This window comes from Miscanthus floridulus, chromosome 8 (genome assembly GCF_019320115.1).
Source record: "Miscanthus floridulus cultivar M001 chromosome 8, ASM1932011v1, whole genome shotgun sequence".
NCBI classification, from domain to species: Eukaryota; Viridiplantae; Streptophyta; class Magnoliopsida; order Poales; family Poaceae; genus Miscanthus; species Miscanthus floridulus.
Window position 1 is genome coordinate 98,335,324 of NC_089587.1, and position 24,598 is coordinate 98,359,921.

The 24,598-nt window shown below is 48.4% G+C and overlaps 2 protein-coding genes across 2 annotated transcripts; both read left to right on the forward strand.

Annotated features, from left to right (window-relative positions):
- Window positions 1-427: 427 nt before the first annotated feature.
- On the forward strand, window positions 428-868 carry LOC136469621 (uncharacterized). The gene has a single exon (XM_066467740.1). The coding sequence runs from the start codon at window positions 428-430 to the stop codon at window positions 866-868; it is 441 nt and encodes a 146-aa protein (XP_066323837.1).
- Window positions 869-19,986: 19,118 nt separating this feature from the next.
- On the forward strand, window positions 19,987-24,472 carry LOC136477061 (uncharacterized). The gene is made up of 12 exons (XM_066475072.1): window positions 19,987-20,429; window positions 20,526-20,590; window positions 20,755-20,833; window positions 21,012-21,030; window positions 21,129-21,248; window positions 22,793-22,862; window positions 22,950-22,993; window positions 23,372-23,413; window positions 23,506-23,565; window positions 23,678-23,745; window positions 24,044-24,101; window positions 24,202-24,472. The coding sequence occupies exons 1-12, from the start codon at window positions 20,104-20,106 to the stop codon at window positions 24,301-24,303; spliced, it is 1,053 nt and encodes a 350-aa protein (XP_066331169.1). The 5' UTR covers window positions 19,987-20,103; the 3' UTR covers window positions 24,304-24,472.
- The last annotated feature ends 126 nt before the right edge of the window (window positions 24,473-24,598 follow it).

Here is a 24,598-nt window from a genome sequence, read left to right on the forward strand (position 1 = left end):
AGAGCACGGAAAGGACCCTGCCCCCACCATGGACGACACTGAGGAGAAGGATGACGGCTTTTAGACACCAAACGGTTGCCTCATGATCTTTGGAGGATTAGTGGCCTATGACTCCAAATGTCGTCCGAAGGTCACATGCCACGAAGTCTATACGACCAAACTGGCCACACCTACCTTCCTTTGGTGGTCAGAGTCTGCCATAACCTTCGATTAGGCCAACCACCTAGAGAGCATCCTACATCTAGGGAGATATCCGCTCATGGTCGACCTGATCATTAGCACGAAGTGGCTCACCAAAATACTGATGGATAGAGGCAGTGGCCTCAACATCATGTATGCCAAGACGCTCGATGAAATGGACATTGACCGAACACGTGTTTGTCCAACCCGAGCACCTTTCCACTGCATCGTGCCTAGGAAGTAGGCCATGCCACTTGGGCAGATCGATCTACCCATTACCTTCAGGGATTCGTCCAATTATAGGATGGAAACCCTCACCTTCGAGGTGGACAGGTTCCCCAGAACCTTCCACGCCATCCTGGGATGTCCATGCTATATGAAGTTCATGGCCTTCCCCAACTATACATACCTAAATCTAAAAATACCAGGCCCCGGTGAGGTCATCACTATCGGCACCTCCTTCCAGCGCGCCTATGAGTGTGAGGTTGAGTGTTGTGGTCATGCCGCAGCAATCATCGCCTCCGAAGAGCTCATCGCCATCAAGAGGGAGGTCACCGAAGAAGCGCCCGACACCAAGAGGTCGACTGGGTCCTTCAAGCCAGTGGAAGGCTCCAAGGAAGTCCTCATAGACCTCAGGACCACTGAGGACAAAACGGTGCGCATTGGAACCACGCTTTCCTTCGAATAGGAAAGGACGCTCATCGACTTCCTCCACAACAACAAAGACATCTTTGCGTGGAAACCATCGGATATGCCAGGCATTCTGAGGGAGGTCCCCGAGCATACCTTGAAGATCCACCCAGGCTCCAAGCCAGTAAAGCAATGCTTGCATCGCTTCTACGAGGGGAAACATAGGACCATCGGCGAGGAGATAGTAAAACTTTTGGCAGCCGGATTCATTAAGGAAGTATACCACCCAGAGTGGTTAGCCAATCCTATTCTTGTATGAAAGAAGAGTGGGAAATAGAGGATGTGTGTCAACTATACGGGTCTCAACAAAGCATGCCCAAAGGATTTGTTTCCTTTGTCGTGCATAGACCAAATAGTTGACTCTACCTCGAGGTGTGAAACCCTTTGCTTCCTTGATGCGTACTCTGGGTACCATCAAATCATGATAAAAGAGTCCGACCAGCTTGGGACATCTTTCATCACCCCCTTCGGATCATTTTGCTACATCTCAATGCCGTTCGGTCTGAAGAACGCTGGGGCTACATACCAGTGTTGTATGCTCAAGTGTTTCAGGGACCTCATCAGGTGGACCGTTGAGGCCTACATTGATGACATTGTGGACATCCGAGGCCTAGGAGTCACTTGACATGGTCAAACTACTTATGATAAAGGCTCTGATCTTGGTTCCTCCAACCGATGGAGAATCCCTTCTGCTATACATAGCGGCCACCATGCAAGTGGTTAGCGCCGCCCTAGTAGTGGAGCGGGAAGAAGAGGGGCATGCCCTCAAAGTACAGTGCCCTATGTACTTCACAGCGATGTCCTATCTGACTCAAAAACCCACTACCCCCAAATCCAAAAGCTCCTATACATCGTCCTCATCACAAAGAGGAAGCTACGCCACTACTTCGAGTCACACCCGATAATGGTTGTGACATCCTTCCCCCTCGACAAGGTCGTCCAAAGCTAGGATGCCACGGGGAGAACCATGAAGTGGGCACTCAAGCTAATAGATCAAGGCATTACATATGCCCCTTGAAAGGCCATCAAGTCCTAGGTGTTAGTTGATTTCATCACAGAATGGACTGAGGTCCAAATGCCACCGACGGTCATCGATCAAGAGTACTGGAAGATGTACTTTGATGGATCATTGATGAAGAAGGGTGCTAGCATAGGGCTGGTCTTCGTGTCACCCCTTTGGGTACATATGAGGTACATGGTTCATCTCCATTTCCCCTCAAATAATGTGGCCAAATATGAGGCGCTCGTCAACGGCCTACACATTGCCATCGAGTTGGGCGTTCGACGTCTCGATGTTTGGGGAGACTCGTAGCTAGTCATCGATCAAGTCATGAAGGAGTCAAGCTACCATGACACCAAGATGGATGCATACTACCGAGAAGTCTGATGACTGGAAGACAAGTTCGATGGCCTCGAGCTCAATCACATCCCGAGGTGCCTCAAAGAGGTGGCTGACGCACTTGTGAAGGCAACATCCAGCCAAGAGCCAGTGCTAATGGGTATCTTCACCAATGACCAACACATGCCCTCGGTCCACTATGAGGGGTCAGAATAGGCCGATGACGGTCCCCCCCGATTCAGCCTTGGGGGCTGACCAACCGTCGGCTTCGTCTGGCCCCAAAGTCATGGAGCTCGAAGAAGGCCCAACGAGAGAGCTCAACCCTCTAGTCGACTGGAGGGTACTCTACCTTGACTACCTCCTCTATGACACACTACTGATGGACAAGATGGGAGCTCGATGGCTCGCATGTCGCGCCAAGTCTTTTGTTCTTATGGAGGGCAAACTCTACAAGCGAAGCCACACCAGGATGCTACAGTGCTGCATCCCCATCGAATAGGGGAAGCGTTTGCTAAGCGATATCCATGGTGGGATCTACGGTCACCACGCCATGCCTAGAACCTTGGTTGGAAATGCATTTCGATAAGGCTTCTACTGGCCCACTGTAGTAGCCGACGCCGAGCAGATCATGCGCACCTACGAAGGGTGTCAGTACTATGCTCAGCAAACTCACCTCCTAGCCCAGGCACTCTAGATGATCCCCATCATGTGGCCCTTCATGGTCTGGGGGCTCAATCTGCTTAGACCTCTCAAGAAGGTGCTCGGAGGAAACACCCACTTGCTCATCACCATAGACAAGTTTACCAAATGGATAGAAGCTCGGCCGATCTCTGTGATCAAGTCCGAGCAAGCCGTGCTATTCTTCCTCGACATCATCCATCACTCTGGAGTACCAAACTCCATCATCATAGATAATGTCACACAATTCACCAACAAGAAGTTCCTTCAATTCTATGATGAATACCACATCCGGGTCGATTGGGCCGCCATCGCGCACCCCCGAACGAACAGATAGGTCGAGTGTGCAAACAACATGGTCCTATAGGGCCTCAAGCCTAGGATCTTCAACCAGTTGAATAAGTTTGGTGCACGGTGGGTCACCGAGCTTCCTGCAGTACTTTGGAGCCTAAGGACAACTCCCAGTCGAGCCACCAGCTACACGCCCTTCTTCATGATCTACGGTTCCAAGGCCATCCTCCCAATCGACCTCAACTATGGAGCACCAAGGATCAGGGCATATGATGAACAGGGAGCCAAGGCATCCCATGAGGATGCCATGGACTAGCTGGACGAAGCATGTGACGTCGCCCTCCTCCACTCAGCCAAGTACCAACAGGCGTTGTGATAGTACCATAGCCGATGGGTGTGGGGCCAAGCCTTCAACATCGAGGACCTAGTCCTTTGTCTTGTACAGAGCAATAAGGACCGCCACAAGCTCTCCCCGCCCTAGGAGGGGCCTTATGTTGTCGTGGAAGTACTCTAGCCAGGCACCTACAAGCTAAAAACCATCGACAGTGAGGTCTTCACCAATGCCTGGAACATCGAGCAGCTATGTCGCTTTTACCCCTAAATAAACGCATACATTCTCTTATCAATTTTGTTATCGAAATCCCTGATCTTTTGTGACATCCAACCCCTACAAACGGCAAAGGGTCAGACCTCACTTGGGGGTTGATGTGAGCTCATTTATCCAACAAACATTCTTTGTGCATGCCCTCCTTTTTCATGTTAATTCCTAGGAGCTTGATTTACGGGAACAATTCTTGAGTATGACTGGTAGGACTGTGGGAAACCCATGCCCCGATGGCTATGGTCTCTTTGCTCACTAGCGTGATCAGAATTGGCTCACCCGTACTCTGAGCTTTTGCGACCTTAACCATGAAAAGGGTCGGGATGCGCTAAACCTTTTTTACACAAAAAAAGGGGAGAAGAAATAAGAAGTTGTTCGTTGTAACAAAATTTGAAAGCTTGTCCATTTGTTACAAATTTTTGCTGCCTGGCTTCCCTGCTTAACTAAATTATTGTGTAGGATGTCCGCATCCTTTATATCCGTAGGAAAATCTTGTTTCAGTAGGTAGCCCGAATCAACCAAATGGCATGACCATTGCCAGGAAACGGATGGGACAAGCTTCTCCTTACAAAGTGATTTCATCACAAAAAGGGACTGATGTATTCATGAATGCAAAAACCTGTTCACATGGGAGCTCTCCCACAACCTAAACGGTTACATTTGCTGACCACTTCTACTCTAAATACTACTGTGGTCGCCGCGCCATGCTCTCCATCGGCAACGTCCTACCACTCTATGGGATCCCTGTGGGTGCCATTGTCTGCAACATCGAGCACCATGTCGGTGACCGTGGTGTCTTCGCCAGGGCATCTGAGGACTATGCCATCGTGATCAGCCATAACCCTGACAACGGCACCTCAAGATGAGGTAGGTCCTAGATAGGGACGCTTCTCACTGAAGTATGGCCACCATGGCTAGTGGATGTCTTCGACATCTCATCAAACTTAATGAACTGGCCAACCTAAGCAGCTACAAGGGTGAAACCCCCCATCGGCGTAGTACTAGGTGGCTTCCCCACCGACAAGGCTCGCCCAGAGAAGATTTGCCAAAAGAAGTCTACGTATGGCTCCATCCTGACGAAGGCCTCATAGATGGTGACAAAGCCGGTGACATGTAGCACCCTCTAGTACACCTCCTCCTTTGGTGGAAGTGGCCCCTTCTCAGCGAAAGTGGCCAGCACCATCTCATCTATGTTGGATGACCTTTAGCTTGACATCACGCTCTGGATTCATGAACGGATCTATGAGTTCTCCTCTCTCTCACTTCATGCTCTCTAACTTAGGAACCGCCGCGACGCATGAACACACTTGGTGAGAAGGAAGGAGGAGAGGTAGCAGCTCAAGAATAGGTGGAGGAATGGGATGAGAACCCTCCCCCTTCCCCTATTTAAGGAGACATAGCAGTTGGAGAAAGGCAAAGGATTGGGGTAAAAAACCCTCTCCCTTCCCCTATTCAATGTGGATGGGAATTCGATGGGACGCATCCTAACCGACAGGACGCACCCTACTCGACGAGATAGTGCCTGGTCAACAGGATGTGGCCTGAGCATAGCCCACCACTACCGCACGTTGGGCATGACAAACAAGGCGTAGCCTCATGCAGATGACTCTCTGCCTTCCTAGGCAGGACTTGGAAGGGCCCAACGACAAAACCTCCATCAAGGGGAGACCAATGAGCCTCCTAAGTCGATCGAATGGCCCAGGTGAACACCGAGCGATGGGTGTGAGGTTGAGGAACCAAACAGCCATCGAAAGATAAGCACCCTTATTTACTTACTTTACGTATCAATTTCACTACCGAGCCTCCGACCCTAGCAATGGCAAGGGCATGGACATCGCTCGGGGGCTGCCAAGAGTGTCTACTCATTTAGACATTCTCTTTGCTCGACCCCTCCTTACGTTTAAAAACTAGAGGCATGGGGTGTAGGCGCAAACTTTGAGTAAACCTAGTTGGGCTGCTAGAACCCCACGCCCTAGCGGCTACGGCATTTTTTCCACCAGTGCGATCTCAGTCTTTGCCTCCGCACTCCAAACCTTAACCTCCACCTTCTCGGGAAGGGTATGGAGGGGCCTATCTATGGAATCTCCATCAAGAAGAAGCTGTCAGGTCACCCAAGTCGATCGAATGCCTCGGATCACTGCTGAGAGATAGAAACGAAAATTTGGGATGCTCATGCAGGTTACACTGACCCCGTCGCGAACGTTGGACCCGAAACCCACACGGACATGTTCGGTAAAGGTCCCTATCAATCATGCCACCAAGGTAACATCACCGACCCCCACTTTTGTTTCCATTATATCGTACATTCATCCCATATATCCAAGTGTTGCATATGCAGTTGTTGCATCTCAACGCTTTGCGTTGCGTCACAAAGCAATAGTTGTCTCATTCGATATGAGCGGCAACTGACTATGGTTCGAAGGCTACCCCATAAAGGGCTCGAGGTCGCCTCATGTCAAATAGAGCTAGGGGAGAAAAACCAAGATGAGCCCCAGTGGCCTTGCCCGACCCCGCTCAGAAGCGGACAATGACATCTCGACCTTTCTCGTTCGATTCTAACCTCGAGCCAAACCCACAGAATCTCCATCAAGGAGAATCCAATGGGCCACCCGAGCCTATTGAATGGCTCAGGCATCTGCCAGGAGGTGGGTTAAGAAGTAGTGGAATGCCACATGGGGGCTCTACCGACCCCGTCAGCGGATGACGGACCTAGATTCCACTCAAACATGCCCGTTAGCGAGCTCATTGAGCACAACACTCGAGCTGTCGATGCAAGTGTTGTTAGCTTAGCCCCTTTGATTGTGGAAACCAAGGATAGGGTGATGCATGAAACACGGCCAACCCCTATTAGACCCTAAGGGGCTCGGGGGCTCGAGCCACCTGATCCTAGATCGAGAGATCAAGGTTCGAAGGCCGGCCCACGACGGGCCTGAGGCCGCCTCACATTGAACAAGAGCCAGGGGAGAAAAACAAAGATGAGCCTTAGCAGCCTTTGCCCAACCTGCATAGAGGCAGATAGGGTCATCTCAATCTTCTCATTCGATCCAGCCTCTAGCCGAGCCCATAGAATCCCCATTGAGGGGGAATCTGTTGGAAGGTGGGTTAAGGAGCAACAGAATGCCACTCGAGGGCTTTGCTGACCCTATCACAAGCAATGGGACTAGATTCCATTTGAACACCCCCGTTAGCGAGCTCATCAAGTGTGTCACTCGAGCCATCGAGGCAAGTGACATTGCCTCAACCCCTCTGATTGTGAAAACCATGGATGGGGCGACAGTCACAAAAGTGAACCGACCCTTGACCGAATCCCCACCACGCATGGGGGCTTGGGGAAGGTTGGACTTGTAGGGATACCTAACGCATGGTCGTAGAACAATAGCTAAAATCATAAGGAAGGGGTATGTGTGAATACAAGAGTAGTTTCACTATCCTCGCTTCGATCTCTAGTGACATCCGACCCTAGCAACCACAAGGGGTCGGATCTCACTCGAGGGCTGATAAAGATATAAATACCCCCTTTTTTGAAATAGTCACTGCATCGGACCTATTCCTCATGTTAAGGTTAGTGGCAAGGTTTGTGGGAATGAATAATCGAGCATGCCTGGTCAGACAACAAAAAAACCATGCCCCGATAGCTATGGTAACTTTGCTCACCAGCATAATCAAAGTTTTCCTCTTACACACCTTGGGCCCTACGGTCCTAATGGATGGAAGGGTCAGATTGCATGAGCCCCTTTTTTAATACAAAAAGGGAAGAAAGCAAGTTCAATCAAACAAAACAAAATTACAAATTTGTTTAACGAAATGAAATTGCGAATCTATTTTCAAAATACAAAAGTGCCGACACTTGTCCACAGATTACAGATAATGTCCATCAGACCTATTTGACTAACTACCCCCTCTAGGGGAGAACTATATCTTCAACTTTGCTTGCTAGGGTTTCTACAAGAGGAGCCACCGCCGCTTCTATTTCATCCAGCTCAGAGGCTTCGTAGCCTAGCGCGTAACCAAGGCTCATCGCCTCCAAGTCGATGCTTTCATCGTAATGCGAGCGGGCGATGGTGAAGGCTTGGGTGATACCTAAGCGAAGTGCTTCCTTCTCTAGCTAGCGTACCTACACTATGATATCTATGGCACGGGCCATGAGCGAGCTGGTCCCCTCTGCCTGCACCACCTTCAGGTCGTCGTAGACTATGCCAAGGGCAATCTTCAGGACATCGAGCTCATCGCTCTCCACCTAAAGAAGACTCCTCGCCTGGGAGAGATCTATGGCTAGTCTGGCAGTGGCACCCTCAGCCTCTAACTTCTGGGCTTTCATGGTTCCAAGCTCGGCCTAGAGGGAGCTATTCCTCTACTGCGCCTCGTTGTGCTCTCGGATGGCCTGGTCGCGCTCCCTGCAAGTCGTGACGTGCTCCAAGCGGATCCTCTCCATAGTATGGCATAGCTCATCTCACTCCTTATGTAGCCGAGCGACTGCCTCGGCGTCCAATTTCACCCTCTGCTCTAGGGCCACGGACCTCTCCTCGACTCCCAGCCTAAGATCCCACTCCTTCTTGGCCTCAGACAGGAAGTCGATGATCTGCTGGTGGGTCTCGGCATCCCACTAGAGCAGCTCATCCCACTCCTTACACACTCTGTTGGCCTCCTTCTCATCCCACCGTGCCCTCTCTGATAGTTCCTCAAAAGACTTCTCGGCATCCTCCATGTCCTAGCAGGCCTTGGCCTCCCGCCGTCGAAGGTTGTCTGCCTCTACGGTAAGGGGAGTCAACTCAGCCACCCTCTGTCGGAGCTTGGTGTTCATGTCCCTATGCAGTCATGCCTCATCAATGAGGTAGTCCCAGTCCTCCTTATGTTTGTGAAGGAACCAGGATTTCTCCTGGCTGCGAGCAATAAAAGACTAAAAAAGGCGGTGGTCAGAAAACAAAAATAGATGAAGAAAGAAGAGAGCGAGAGGCAAGACTGAGTGAATACCCAGCCGGTGGGAATGATGATGTCTCGTAGGGCACCCCTGGCCTAGTTTAGAGATTCTAGCATGGTCATGATCCCCTCGTTGAGACTCTCCTACTCCATGCCCTCGGCGGCACCATCGAGGGTGAAGAGTTCCGACAATGGGTCCCGCGGACTCACACACTAGAGCAGGGGCTCATCCTGTGTGGGTGGGTGGTGGCCCTATGATGTTAGGACTAGGGACAACTCCTTGCTGGTCTCCTTGACAACCACCGTGGTGTCTAGGGGTCCCTTGGTCATGACCTCCTCCATCCTGCCCACGACGGGCGTCGTCTCTAGGGCTACCGATAGCACGAGATGCGCCGTTGCCTCAGGCGCTGCCACCATAGCTTCTGGCTATGACCCATCTATCATAGCCATAGTCACCTCCACCTCCATCAGTGGACCTCGTCTGGCTACACCACGCCCACCGCGGTCGACACAACGAGTGCGGTCGGTAGCTCCGCCCGCTCCGACATTGGCAGCGAAATCGCTTCTGTCGCTGGTTGTTCGGCGACCTCTAAGGATGCTCCCTTAGCCTCATCAACTACTTGACCCACTAAGGGCATGAGCACCACCATGGGTGGCGCCTGACCGACTGATGAGGTTGTGATGCTGGCTCCGCTCTCGCCCGAAACGGGAGTGACGTCAGGCGATGACCCTCGCCTTGCCTGAATGGTGACGCTCTTCTTGGGCGCCAGCGCTAAAGATGTGCCCCGTCTGACTCATTTGCCAACACTATAGAAGAAACAAAAGGCATGAGCCACGATGACAATAGGCAAAAATAGAGAAAAATAGAGAAAATGGAGAAGCTGGTGACTTATGTTGGCGTAGTTGGGCGGTGGAGACGTTTGGGGGATGAACCCCTAGGCCCCTGCTCTACCTTGTCAGGGTAGGACCATTTTGAGCCCACCCCCTACTCCTAGGCAGAGGGACCACCTCCCTTGCGTTCGAGGGTGCAGCAGCAGAGCTGCCCCCCTCCACCGACATCTCTGGCGTGGTGATAGATCCACCCACCCCTGATAGCTCATGAGGTATGACGGTAGGGCCACCCCCTGCGCTAGCACCTCGGGCATGGTGGCAGACCCACCCACTCCTGCTATCTCCTAGGGTAGGCTGATAGCTCGACCCATCTCCACTGGCCCCACGGACGTGCTTTCCCCTGCATGGAACGGAAAAGGCCCCTGCATGGACGAGTATATACATGTCAGCATATCCTCACTCGCTAGGTCATCCCACTTAGTGTCGGCAACTACCTTGTCATCCTCCTCATCATTGTCATCATCATCATCATTGTCTGTCTCCTCTCCTCGCTCCCATGCCCGCAACTTCTGTTGCTTCCTCCTCCTCTTATCCTCCTTGGCCTTCTTCTGCCACTCGGCCACGGTGCGATTCACCGCCGCCATGAATGGGTCCTTCGGCAGCGGAGGCAGGTGGTCCTGGAATATGAGTTTCTTTGGTTGGTGCCCCTATTTCAATACCAACATCAAGGGGTCGGGAGTTCAATTAAAAATAAGGCATGGAGAAAGAGAACTTATGAAGTCAATGTACCCCAGTTCTGGCTGCATTGGCGGATGCCCCAGCACTGGATACACAAAATCAAGAATGGTGCCAGCGTCGTCCCATGAAGGCTCCATCACCTCCTTGATGCACTACACCACTTCGGATGGGGAGAGCGCTCCCTCGGTGAGCGTCGTCCTATCAAGCACCACCTCAGGGGCCATCATGTGCAGGGGAAGCACGTGCCTCATCAGCGGTGCCACTCTCCACATGTGGTAGGCGCTGATGATCCCTGACCCCTTCATGCCCTCTCCTTTAGGATATGGATGGCGGCGAGGTGGTACTACATCCTCTTCTTATCTTTCTTTGGCACCCCCACTTCCTCCATGAGTTTGGGACCTCTTCGATGAGGCGCTCGATAAACTCTAGCAAGGGAGCAGCTGTGTCATTCCTAACATAGAACCAATGCAAATGGCACCCCTTGCTAGGGGTTAACAGACATGTCGGCAAGTACTCATTGACCCAGTTGTTGCAGAGCTGGATGCTGGCGCATCCCATCAGCACGTTCAGCTCTTGCCTCTTCTCCCACTTCTTCAGGAGGGTGATGGCGAAGAAATACCGCCATAGGTTGAAGTGGGGACTAATCCCCAAGAACCCCTCACACAGGGTGACGAACGCTAATATGTGATGGATCCCGTTGGGAGTAAGGTGCTGCAGCTCCACCTTATAGTAATGCAGCAACCCCCAAAGGAACTTATGGGTGGGGGTGGCTAATCCCCGCTCATGGAAGTGAGTGAAGGACATAACGTAGCCTTCAGGCGGTGATGACGCATCCTCATTGCTAGGTAGCCGCCACTCATCAGTGGTGGTCCACGCACAAAGAAGGCCATGGTGAAAGAGGCCCTCTAGGCGCTAGAGGGTGACATTGGATCTACACCACGACTCCATTAAAAGATTGGGGTAGATGGATGCAAACTTGACGGCTGCTGAGATGCAGATGCGGGAGGCTTAGGTGATTAGCGGTAGAGGTTGTAGATGCAAAGGCAAGGAGGCAATGTATGAAACCCTAGGGGCGAACCCTTTGGTTTTATAGGGGCAACGGATGCGAGCAAGGCAACTATCCATCTAGATCTCCGCGCTTGCCATGATTCGTCACCATGTCACCATGCAGGATATGCGCCTTCAATCCCTATCCTTTGCCTCCAAAGATGCGCCGGACATTTTGCCTTCCTAGGCGGACCAAGATTATTTACCAGCAAAAGAGATATGGGTCAAAAAGCATTCCTCCGACCCACCTAGGCCTAGGAGTTCGAGGGCTAGCCCATCAACAGTTTCGACGACCATCGCAAGACAGCCTTACGATAAAGGATGGGCTCACGAGTGGCCAAAACCCAGGCACACAAGTACCACAAGTATCTCGACCCGCGATTGAGTCTCATCCAGGCTGACCCTTGCCAAATCCCCGTGAATAGGATACTAGGACTCCAATCAAACTATCCAGTTATCAAAACACCAAATCTCACAGCCTTACCCGTGAAGGGTCCAAATTACCCCCTAGGCAATTCTGTCCGAATCACCCAGGGGCTCAGGGGCTACACCCAATGGGTGCGCTCGCGCACACCCTTTGGCAAACCAAAATACCCCTCGGGCAATTCTAACCAAATCACTCGGGGGCTCGGGGGCTACAGCCGTCAGGTACGCTCGCATGCACCCTCTGGCGAATCAAAATACCCCCGAATAATTCTATCTGAATCACACAAGGGCTCGGGGGCTACACCCATCGAGTGCGCTCGTGCGCACCCTCTGGCAAGTCAAATCACCCCTAGGCGATTCTATCCGAATCACCTGAGGGCTCGAGGGCTACTGTCGACGACCAAATACTAGGGTACCCAAAGAGGAGGGGCTAATAACCATCAAACGTTAATGCTTCCGAACATATAAGAACGTAACTACACTTCTTGACCAACGACTGAAGTTTGGCTCTGCCTCGCCCGACCCCTGAGGGCTGGCTCCACCTCGCTCGACCCCCGAGGGCTAGACTCTGCCTCGCCCGATGTCTAGGGGCAGACTCTGCCTTGCCCGATGACTAATTGCTGGCTCCGCCTCGCTCGACATCTGGGGGTAGGCTCCGCCTCGCCCAACGTCCGAGGGCTGGCTCCGCCTCACCAAACATCTAGGGGCAGGCTCCGCCTCGCTCGACGTATGGGGGCTAGCTCCGCCTCGCCCGACGTTTAGGGGTTGGGCTTCACCTCACCTAACATCTAGGGGTAGACTCCGCCTCGCCCGATGCTTAGGGGTAGACTCTGCCTCGCTCAACATCTAGGGACAGACTCTGCCTTGCTCGATGTCTAGGGGCAGGCTCCACCTTGCCCGATGTCCGAGGGATGGCTCCACCTCGCCCGATGTCCAGGGGCTAGGTTCCACCTTGCCCGATGTCCAGGGGCAGACTCCGCCTCACCCGACGTCTATGCGCTACTCCTTCATAACTACACCTACAAATAAGACGGGGCACTCAAGTCAACCGCAATACCGAGGACCATACCCTGCACGCCTGTAGGAAAGTACCATCAGGATATGACCAGACGGGCGCTTTAAGCCCTTCTAGGCATGTTAGAGCCCAAACAGTGTTGTGGGCACCGATATTTGTCCTATAGTGTTATGGGTGCCGGCATTTGCCCTCAGACACGAATGCTGACGGAAACATACGACAACCACTACAGTCTAGGAGGAAATTCATGTCATCTACAAAAATGAAGGTGGGGCCTCTACGCCGTCTGCTCCCTATAGGGTCGTGGCTCGGCACCTTGGTGCGTCGTGCCACCCGCCAAGGTGGGATGGGACGTGACCACTTGCTGAATGAAGCCAGAGTGAAAGCTCAAGTTTGGTTTTGGTAAATTGATGAAACCCTAAGTGCTAACCTAATTTATCAAGTGATCATGAGATAGGTAGCACATTCCAAGTGGTGAAGCAAATGAAGATCATGACATGATGATGGTGATTCCATGGTGACGATCAAGTGCTTGGACTTAAAAAGAAGAAAGAGAAAAATAAAAGGCTCAAGGCAAAGGTATAAATGGTACGAGCCATCTTGTTCATCAAAGAACTTTGGATGAAGGCTGCTTTGAGTGATTTTGGAATCAAAGAAGCGGAGTACATTTCGACCGGTAGTTGTTGTGCTTAATTACTTTGGATGAAGGCTACTTTGAGTGATTTTGGAATCAAATTCAAGCAAGTGCCATTGCTATGTGACAATGAAAGTGTCGTAAAGCTCACCAACAACCCGGTTCAATATTCAAGAACAAAGCATATTGATGTCCACCATCATTTCATAAGAGATCACCAACAAAAAGGGGACATTTGCATTGAGAGTGTGGACACCGAAGATCAACTTGCCGATATCTTCACCAAGCCACTTGATGAGAAGAGGTTTTGCAAGCTAAGGAATGAATTGAACATACTTGACTTCTCCAATATGTGTTGATGCACCCCCCCATTATATGACATGCCTCTCCTTCGAGCAAAGCAAGGTAAAGTTGTTTGACATGTCATCCATCCATTGCTAAGGACTTGTTTAGTGCATCTAGTCATTCCTATCATGTCCTAGGTTCATTCATGAAAATCAAATGAATTTGATGCTTGTATGGTACCACTATTGCTAGTATGTTTGAAATGATCTAGTGGTAGCATATGACATGTTTGTGGGCTTGTAAACCTAGTGCTTGATCTAGAAAATAAGCTATAAGTGTTTAACTCAACATGGTACAAGATAACCCTTATTTAGAGGTGTGAATAAGCTTGTCCTTGGATCAAACCGAGTTAAATATCTTTTGCAAGTAATCTAGATTGAACCAAATTGGGAAAATGATCCTCATTTCACATGGTTTCATCCCAACCTATCTATAATTTGAGCTCACCTTTTGTGCTAATTGTTGACAAAGGGGGAGAGAAATTCACAAAGATAGTAAGATAGGAGGACAAACAAATGAAATGACATTGTAAGGGGATCAATCAAAAATGCACACAAGTAGGGGGAGCAAGCTCACAAACTTGTATGATGCATTTGAATATGCATTTTATATATTTACTTGCATAGCACAAGTTTTAAATTTCAATATCCATGCTTATGTGGTGTATGCTAGTTATATGCTTGAATGGTAAAATGAAAAACTAGCATGCATAGGCTAAAGTAACTAGACTTATGTTCATCGTATGGAAACTAGACCCTTGCTTGTAATATTGATCTCATAGGGTATTCTAGTTTTTGTGTATGTCTAGTTACTAATGGTGCTAAGGATGGTATATTGGTGCACTCCGATTGGTATCACACTTCAAAGGTCCATCTCTTATACCTTAGCATCATTTGGTAGACATTGTCTCCTATATTTCCTATCTAAGCATATGTGCAAGCTACCATCCAAACTCTTAGCACATATGTAGAGGGAGAAATTACTACCATTTGGGGTTCATGAAACTTGTCCATATCCTTTTACACATGGTAAATATGATTGGGCAAGCAACATGGATTCAATTGAATTTCAATTCATATCTTTGTAAAAGGGTTGTCATCAATTACCAAAAAGGGGAAGATTGAAAGCTCTAGTTTAGTTTTGGTAAATTGATGAAACCCTAAGTGCTAACCTAGTTTATCAAGTGATCATGAGATAGATAGCACATTCTAAGTGGTGAAGCAAATGAAGATCATGACATGATGATGGTGATGCCATGGTGATGATCAAGTGCTTAGACTTGAAAAGAAGAAAGAGAAAAACAAAAGGCTCAAGGCAAATGTATAAATGGTATGAGCAATTTTGTTTTGGTGATCGAGACACTTAGTGAGTGTGATCACATTTAGGATCAATAGCCGTACTATTAAGAGGGGTGAAACTCGTATCGAAATACGGTTTATCAAAGTGCCACTAGATGCTCTAACTCATTGCATATGCATTTAGGATCTAGTGAAGTGCTAACACCCTTAAAAACATTTGTGAAAATATGCTAACACATGTGCACAAGGTGATACACTTGGTGGTTGGCACATTTGAGCAAGGGTTAGGAACTTCATCGATGGAGTGTCCAGCCATAGAGTGCGGACAGTCTGATGGTACCACCGATGCTCTATACAGAAAAGACAGAGGTCACTGTAACTGACCGGATGCTGGTCTCGGTAAAACCGGCACATCCGGTCAATGGAAGCATGAAGACATTGGCGTCGGTGTTCGACCGGACGCTAGGTCACTTAGTGATCGGACGCTGACGGGGTGCGTCTGGTCCTGCTAATGTGGCAACGCACAGAGGAGACGTCGAGTGACCAGAGGCTGGGTAAGTCCGGTCGGGCATGATCGGACACGTCGAGTCATGATTTTTCACGAATGGAAGCTTACTAGAAATGACCAGACGTTGAGGTCCTACGTCCGGTCACTTTCAAGTAGCGTGTCCGATCACAACTTAAATGATGACTGTTGAGATCAGGTGATTAGGGTTTGAAGCAGGGGACACATGGCACACATTGCGTGACCGGACACTAGGGTCCAGCGTCTGGTCGATTTGACCGGCACATCCAGTCGCCCCGCTTTTCAGTGGACTAAGGAGCCAATGGCTCTATTTCATGGGGGCTTCTATTTAAGCCCCATGGCCAGCTCAAGCTCACTCTCTTGGCCATTTGCATTGATATAGCAACCTTGTGAGCTTAGCCAAAGCCCTCCCACTCATCTCCATCATTGATTCATCATCTTTATGAGATTGGGAGAGAATCCAAGTACATTGCTTGAGTGATTGCATCTAGAGGCACTTGGTATTCGTGTTTCACTACAGGATTCACTTGTTTTTCTTGGTGGTTGCTACCACCTAAATGGCTTGAAGTAGCGAGGATCTTCGAGCAGAGGTTGGTGATTGTCTCTAGCTCCGATCGTGGTGATTGTGAGGGGTCTTGTGCCTTCCCTGGCAGAGCACCGAAAGGTAACTCTAGTGGATTGCTTGTGTCATTGAGTTGCCTCACTTGTTGGTAGGTTCTTATGGTGTCCAATTGTGTGGACAAGGTTCGTGCAACACCTCTTAGCTGCCGAACCACCAAGTGTTGGTCAACACAACGGGGACTAGCATGCCGGCAAGCACGTGAACCTCGGGAGAAACATTGGTTGTCTCTTGCCCTTTGGTATTCTCCTGGTGATTGATTTAGTATTCATCTTATGATTGGTTCACTCCTCTACACGTCGGTATAATCACCCTACTCACTTATTTATATTCTTGCAAACTAGTTGTAGCAAGCTCTTTAGTGTAAGTAGAATTGAGAGCTTGCTTTGTTGTTTTAAGTTCATCTAGTGGAGTTCTTTAGTGTAGCAAGTGTGAGAGCTCTTAGTGAGTAGTGACATAGCAAATTATGTGTCTAGAGATCATAGCAACTAGAATTATTGGATAGGTGGCTTACAACCCTTGTAGAGCTAGAGCAAGTTTGCATTTCGCTATTTGTTATACTAATCAAATTGCTCTAGTTGATTTGTAGATTTTTAAATAGGATATTCACCCCCCTCTAGCCATATTAGGACCTTTCACAGAGCATGGCCCTATTAGGATCAGCGAACGTGCTATCCTTGGCACCATCTGTCGTGTCAGTGGGGCAGGCTCAAAGGAAAAGGAAGACCCGACACCTTTGAAGGACCTTTTTCTGCCTCTGGTTTTTCCTCTTTCTCCCATCTATCATCCCTGCCCCTCTTGATCTATAAAAGGGAGGGCAGGGCACCCCACTAAAGGGACGGATCAATTCAACACACCACACATCACATAACACATAGCTGAGCAGCAACCAAGCTCTTAGCGCCCTTTCAACCTTTCCATCAAAGACTTGGGACCTATCCCTCTCTCGACCGTTTGTACCCCCTACTATGAACCTTTCAGTGCTAATAACATGAGCAGCAGCTGCAAACTAGACGTAGGGATATTCTGCCCGAACTAGTATAAACCTTATGTCTTTTAGCACACCATCCGGGCCTAACACGCAATAAATACAAATTTACTAGTTGGTGTTTACTCAAAACACCGACAAGAGGTGTTGCATGAACCTCATCCAACAAATGGACAGCGCAAGAACCTACCCACAAGTGAGGTAGCTCAATGACACGCGCAATCCAATAGAGTACCTTTTGGCTCTTCGTCGAAAGAAGGTCAAGAACCTACATAAGCAACCGATAGATGCCAGAGACAATCACCAACTCTATTGAATGATCATCCAATCACTGAGCCATCTAGGTGTCGACAAACACCAAGAGTAACAAGCTCACAACCAGGCCAAAGCTTCCACCTAATGCCACAAGATGATACAACTCAATGCAATGCACTAGAGGCTTTCCAATCTCACTCAAGATGATGAAATCAAGTGAACAATTGAGTGGAGTGTGTTGCTCAGCTTCCAAAGGGTGTGCACAAGTGTAAGAGGTGCTAAGAGAGTGGCCAAGGCTGGCCACACCCTCTATTTATAGCCACACAAGCAAATAGAGCCGTTACCCCTTGGAGCCGATTTCTACGAGGGCACCGGACAGGGTTGCGATGCCCTCCAACGGTCGAATTCCAATGGCTACAAACTAGCCGTTGGGGCACCGGATAGGGTGGCAGTGGCACTGCCATGGGGGCGGCGGTGACCACCTAGCCGAGCCCCCTAGAAACATAGTCTCTAGAAAAATAGGGTTGTGCACCGCCGTCACCATGGCGGTGACCATGGCAGTGACCATCCCAGTTTGCGCCCATCTCTGGAGAAAACGGCAGTGGCACCGGACACCTAGTGGCGGTGCACCACCACGCCCGAGGTGGTGTACACCGGCATGTTCGGTGACCACCCCAAACCTGCTTCTCTCGGCCATGTCCTAGTGGACACTGCCCTAGGGGTGGCAGTGCACCGGACATGGGGTGGCCGTGCCACCCAGGCGCCACCACTAGCTCACCAAGTTGCAAACTTTTTCATGATTCGATCCACAGCAACCCGAGCTACTCCCCACAAGCGATGCTAACTCTCAAAATGTTTTCTCAAAACATATTAGAGCCAAGTTAGCATTTCTCAAAACATTTTCGATAAATATTTTTGCTTGCTCTCTGATGTGCACTAGGCCTAAATGCAATGCATGAAGTTCAACACCTAGTGGCACTAGATGACCAAATTATCTAGTAGAGAACTCCTCTTAATAGTACAACCATCTACCCTAAATGTGATCACACTCTCTATAGTGTCTTGATCACTAGAACAAATTTTCTATTTATACCTTTGTCTTGATCTCTATAGGGTTTTGTTTTTCTCTTTCTTCTTTTTCAAGTTGAGCACTTGATCATCATCACATGTGGCCATCTCATCATTTCATGTGATCAACACCATCTCTTGAGTGCCACCATGCTTCACACTTGGATTATACCAACCTAGCTTATATCACTACTCATGACAAATGTTAGTGCATAGGTTTCATCAATTATCCAAAACCAAACTAGTGTTTTCAGCCATCTTCTCCCTCACTTTGCACAATGCCTCCCCAACCTCTTCCACAATCCCATCGCCGCTAGGATGCCTCGCCGTCACTGTCCTGCTGATGGCCGCTGGGTACACATGTCGTGTCGCCTCAGGTTGTCCCCGATCGAGCCAAGGGCACCCACGAGCATGGCCAGTGCTAGTGGTACTCACGTGTCGCCGCTCGCCGCTGGCTCCCATCTCGATGCACAGAATTGACCGGCCCTAGGCTCCCCTCCGCCGGTAATGTCATGTTTCAAGTGTTTTAGACGTATGTTTTCAAGTGTTTCATCTGAATGTTGCGTGTATTGCAATGGCTATATACGTTGTTGCAAGCGTACGTTTCATGTTGCAAGCATATGTTTCTAATGTTTTAGGTGTTTTAGACATATGTTTCAAGTGTTTCACTTGGATATTGCATAGCATGCATGTTGCAGGCATACGTTTCTATGTTTCAGGTGTTTCATACATATGTTGCAAGTGTTTCATCTAGATGTTGCCAAAGTAGATCTGGATGTTGCATATGTTTGCAATGGCTTTCAAGTGTTTTCAGGTGTTTTGCAAGTGTTTAAGACGTACGTTGCAAGTGTTTTAGCTATTTTTTATGTATGTTGCAAGTGTTTCATCTGGATGTTATAAAATTAGATCTGGTATAGCACATGTTGCAATGGGACCCCTGTTGCAGCTGTTGAGGCGCCGCCGAGCGGGCACAGATGGTCCCGTGTGCACGCGCGTGGGAAGCGGAGAGGGTGCAAGCGGTCTTTGCGTGCGATCAGACGACGCGAGCAGGGTGAATCATCTGTGCGGCACAACCCCAATGTGGGCGCGTGAAACGGAGAAGGCATGGAAAATAAGGTGCAGGCGCAAGCGTCCGTCTAGACGTATCCTTAAAAAGAAAAGTCAAGCCCAACTATCATTTGGTGAAACTGCTTGACTAAATTGCGCCTTTGCCCATTTTAACACCATATAAAATTGACCATTTATTCTGTTTAAGTGGCATCTAGTTCGTTTATCCCAAATAACTATTAACTGGTAGGTGATCACTGTTTATTGTTTAGCTTTAGAGAAAAAAATGATGCGGGTGAACTTTTTTTTTTCATTCAGGTCTATGTTTCGCTAGGTAGATTTCATGTTGCCATCGCTCGTGGGCCCTCTTAGGTTAGCCCACATGTCAGCCAATGGCTGCCGTTGGCGACCGGGCCCATCCACTCCACTGGCAGAAGCCAGAAGCAGCAGCAGCAGCAGTGCAGCAAGTACACCAATCGTTTCGTCCCCGCGTCTGGCCCAGCCGCGTAGGCGCCACAGAAACTCCCACGCCGTACGGCCCGGGCTCGCCGTCGCCGTCGAGTCCAATCCATGGCTCCGCCCGCCGCCCCGACCGCGCTGCACCACCGGACGCCCCTCCTCCTCCCCCGCCGCGCCGCCGCCCCGGGTGCCACCGCCACCGTGCGCGCCGCCAGGGCCGCCTCTCTCGCCGTCGTCAGGGCCCAGCCGGACACCACCTCGGCCGCCTCCTCCTCCACCTCCGCCCCCGAGCCGCCGACGCCGGAGTTCAAGCCGCCGCCGGGGTTCAAGGTGCCCGAGCCCAAGAGGTTCGAGGTCAAGCCCGGCCAGCAGAACAGCGTCCTCGGCGCCTCGCTCGCCATCCCGCTCCGCCTCGGCACCGGCGTCTTCGTCCTCGGGTACGCACCGCACCTTCTCTCACCATCCGCGCGTCTACCTCGCCTACGGGCTACATCCTACGCCTGCTGACCTGCACGTGTCACTTCATTGTGCAGGTACTCGCCATCACTTGTTTCTCCATCAGAGATACCATCAGACCAATATGCACTGGAATTCGGAGGTGAATCTATTCACATTTCTTTCATTTTTTTTAGCTATTACCATATCATGGAAATCACACGGAGTCGCACGATAAGTTGCAGTTTGTGAAAATCACAGAGAGTCCCACTCATTAAGTAGTTATTATAACAGTACGCAACTGCAAACCTATGTTTCTTGTTGTAGCTTGGAAGGTGAAGGAGGAATCAAAAATAGGACAGTGCAAACGACCGGAAAAGCCTATCGAAATATATGAATTTGAAGGGTACAGCCGCTCTTGCCTCTGCCTCCTGTAGTCCTGTTTATCTCTAATTGTACCTACTTTTGACTCCTCAAAAAAAAATGTACCTACTTTTGTTGTACCAACCCCTATTATTTTTGCCCAATGATCATGCTGACTTATTCCTTTTCTTCATTGTTGGTGTATTCTTCCGAATCTTCAGATGTCCATTTTGTCGAAAGGTGAATATTCCCAATCTCCTGCAACTGCATTTTGCAGCTATCATTCTTCATGCACATTAACAATTTTGGTATTTGTATTTGCCATGAAAACATTACAGGTCAGAGAGATGGTATCAGTCTTGGACCTAGATGTATTATTTTACCCCTGTCCTCAAAAAGGCCCGACATTCCGACCTAAAGTCCTCGAAATGGGTGGAAAGAAACAATTTCCTTACATGGTATGCAACTATCCTACATAAGTTCTGATATTCTGTTGTGTGTCAGCACTTCAGGTTGTATTTGATTGCTAGTGTGCCCACATCCACATCTGTGAAGTATGGAAATGTGTAGTACGAATTATATTCGATAAACAAACTTGTGATCACCATTGAGTATAGACTTGTGACTCCCTGGCAAGATGGATTTTTATCGAATTGATGTAATGTGCTACTTTTCATCGAGCAGCGCCTGCGAGGAACGACGCAGATATCAACAAACCAATTTGGTTTCATGCCCGAAAGGTCAACCACAGAAGCAATCTTCTTAATAAGACAAGTTATGGAGCGGTTTAGAGAGCAGAAGAAGGACCTTTACTTGGTTTTCATTGATTTGGAGAAGGCTTATGACAAGATACCAAGAAATGGTATGTGGTGGTCTTTGGACAAACATAAAGTCCCATCAAAGTACGTGACCCTCATCAAGGACATGTACAACAATGTTGTGACTAGTGTTCGAATAAACGATGATAACACAGATTACTTCTTGATTAAAATTGGACTTAATCAAGGATCAGCCTTAAGCCCGTATCTCTTTGCCTTGGTAATGGATGAGGTTACCAGGAATATACAAGGGGATATCCCTGGTGTATGTTGTTCGCTGATGATGTAGTGTTAGTGGACGAAAGCCAGGCGGGAGTAAATAGGAAACTAGAGTTATGGCGGCAGACCATTGAGTCTAAAGGTTTTAGATTGAGCAGAACTAAAACTAAATACATGAGATGCGACTTTGACGGAGTTGTACATGAAGAGGGAGATATGAGTTTGGAAGGTCAAGTAGTGCCTAAGAAGGATATATTTCGGTATCTGGGATCGATGCTACAAAGGGATGGAGATATTGATGCGGACGTTAGCCATAGAATCAAAGTAGGGTGGATCAAGTGGCGACAAGCTTCTGACATTCTCTGTGACAAGAGGGTACCACAAAAGCTAAAAGGCAAGTTCTATAGAACGGCGATTAGACTGGCTATGTTGTATGGAGCAGAATGTTGACCTACAAAGATTAGACATGTTCAACAACTGAGTGTTGCAGAAATGCGTATGTTGCGATGGATTTACGGTCACACAAGAATGGACTGAGTTCGGAACGATGATATACATCGGTTGAGGTGGTTTGGCCATGTCCAAATAAGACCTTCAGAAGCACCAGTGCATTGTGGAGTCCTAAGCTAAGCTAATAATATGAGGAGAAGTAGAGGAAGACCGAAATTGACATGGGGGAGGCAATAAAAAGAGATTTGAAAGATTGGGATATACCTAGAGATCTATGTTTGAATAGAAGTACTTGAAAAGCAGCTGTTGAAGTGCCTGAACCGTGACTTGGGGCTCTTGGTGGGTTTTAACTCTAGCCTACCCCAACTTGCTTGGGACTGAAAGGCTATGTTGTTGTTGTTGATGATGTAATGTGCTACTTTGATGTGTTTCCTAATTTTTCATTGGGGAAAATAAGGGTGTTCATCTGACAATTCTGAAGGAATAAGTTATACCGTGATACACGTCTATTGCAGGTGGATCCAAACACAGGGGTCGCCATGTATGAATCAGATGACATCATGAAATACCTAGCTGACACATACGGTGTGTATTCAACATATCTTCCCTTTACCTTTGCCCTTCAGGGTTGTTCCTATTAGTGGCCTCCTTCACTTGTGCTTGTTTTTTCAGGCGATGGAACTGTTCCAATTATGCTATCACTTGGTCTGTTAACGGTAAGTAACTAAGTACCAGTAATCGAAAAGTATATGATACGTACTAATTATGCTATCACTTGGCCCCATTTGCTTCGCTGAAAAAACAAGTCGAAACACTGTTCCGACTGATTTGTTGTGAGAGAAAAACACTGTTCCGGCTGAAAAAACAAGCTGAAAAAGACGGATTATAAGAGAAGCGAACAGGGCCTAAGTACCCCAACTATCCAAGAACAAATGGCATGGTTTAATTTAGTACCCAATTATCTAGAAATATGTGATATGTTTACACTGAGGTTTCTATATGCTTCAGTTTTTGCCTATCCTATGAGCATAATGGTTTATTTTCTGCCAAGGATCAGTTTGCAGTTTCGATAACTTTCACTCTTTGTTTTGTAGACAATCACAGCAGGGCTTGCTACTCTTGGTCGTTTTGGAAAGGTACAATGTGAAAAAACAATATAACCAAGTTCATTGCATGTTATCCTCTGAATGTTTGCTCAGAATCATGGGCATTGTGTCATTGTTTACAGGGAAATTCCTATACTGCTTCAAAAGTTCCACCGCAGCCAATAGAGATATGGGCATATGAGGTCTGAATCCTTAACACATGAGCTCTCTTCTTAGTATACTGGCCATGGTTGTGATTTATTGCATCATAGTGTCAGTTCTGGAGTCTGAATGGCTGATGATCTATTTTCTCAGGGATCTCCCTTCTGTAGATTAGTACGAGAGACGCTTGTTGAGTTGGAATTGCCACATCTGCTACACAGGTATCCAAAATACTTTAAAACCACAAGTCAATGAATGGCATCATAAGTCATAACAGCCTGGAAGCTGTTGCTAAGCTTCACATCACATTAAGCCTTGTTTGGATGCGTATGTATTTATCTCAATCCACATGTGTTGAAGTAGATTGGAATAGAATTAAACTAAGTTTTATTCCATTCCACTCCAACACATGTGGATTGGAGTGAATACACATGCATCCAAACAAGGCCTTAGTTCAATTCTTCTGGACCGAGATATGTGCTCAGCAAGAGTGTTAGTAACTAGAAATTATTCATGCAGCTGCGCACGTGGCAGCCCCAAACGACAAGAATTTTTGAAGAAAAAGGGTGTTTTCCAGGTATGAGGCCTTGCTATTGATGCCATTGACGCTGAACATTCTTGATTTGCCTGCCTAGTTGTATGTGATATCATATATGTGTGTATTACTGTGTTGGCAGGCGCCTTACATCGAAGATCCTAACACGGGAGTCCAGATGTTCGAAAGCGCTGAAATCATAGACTACCTGAAGGGAACATATGCCCTGTACCCAAGCTCATAGTGACGTACGGAGTATATCTCAAATTCTCATTTGTAATGTGTGTAGACCATTTTTTTTAAAAGAAACGTGTATATTCAATTCTTTCCAGTAAAGGAAAAGAAATAGTGAACCTCAAATTCTGTACGATGCACAGCCGATTTTATCTATGCAGGTCTGAACTTTGAAGTTACTGCAAATTCCGCTCTTCTGGTTAATCTAGTGAATTAGGCTCAGTTTAGTTCCAAAATTTTTGGTAAAATGGGTACCGTAGCGTTTTCGTTGTTATTTGGCAATTAGTGTCCAATCATAGTCTAAT

Bases quoted from the DNA above. Each gene is read 5' to 3' on its own strand.
- LOC136469621 (XM_066467740.1), top strand. From the start codon at position 428: ATGCCACTTGGGCAGATCGATCTACCCATTACCTTCAGGGATTCGTCC.
- LOC136477061 (XM_066475072.1), top strand. From the start codon at position 20,104: ATGGCTCCGCCCGCCGCCCCGACCGCGCTGCACCACCGGACGCCCCTC. The intron at 22,863-22,949 runs GTGTGTATTCAA...TTGTTTTTTCAG, and splicing joins ATACCTAGCTGACACATACG to GCGATGGAACTGTTCCAATT. The intron at 22,994-23,371 runs GTAAGTAACTAA...TTTGTTTTGTAG, and splicing joins TATCACTTGGTCTGTTAACG to ACAATCACAGCAGGGCTTGC.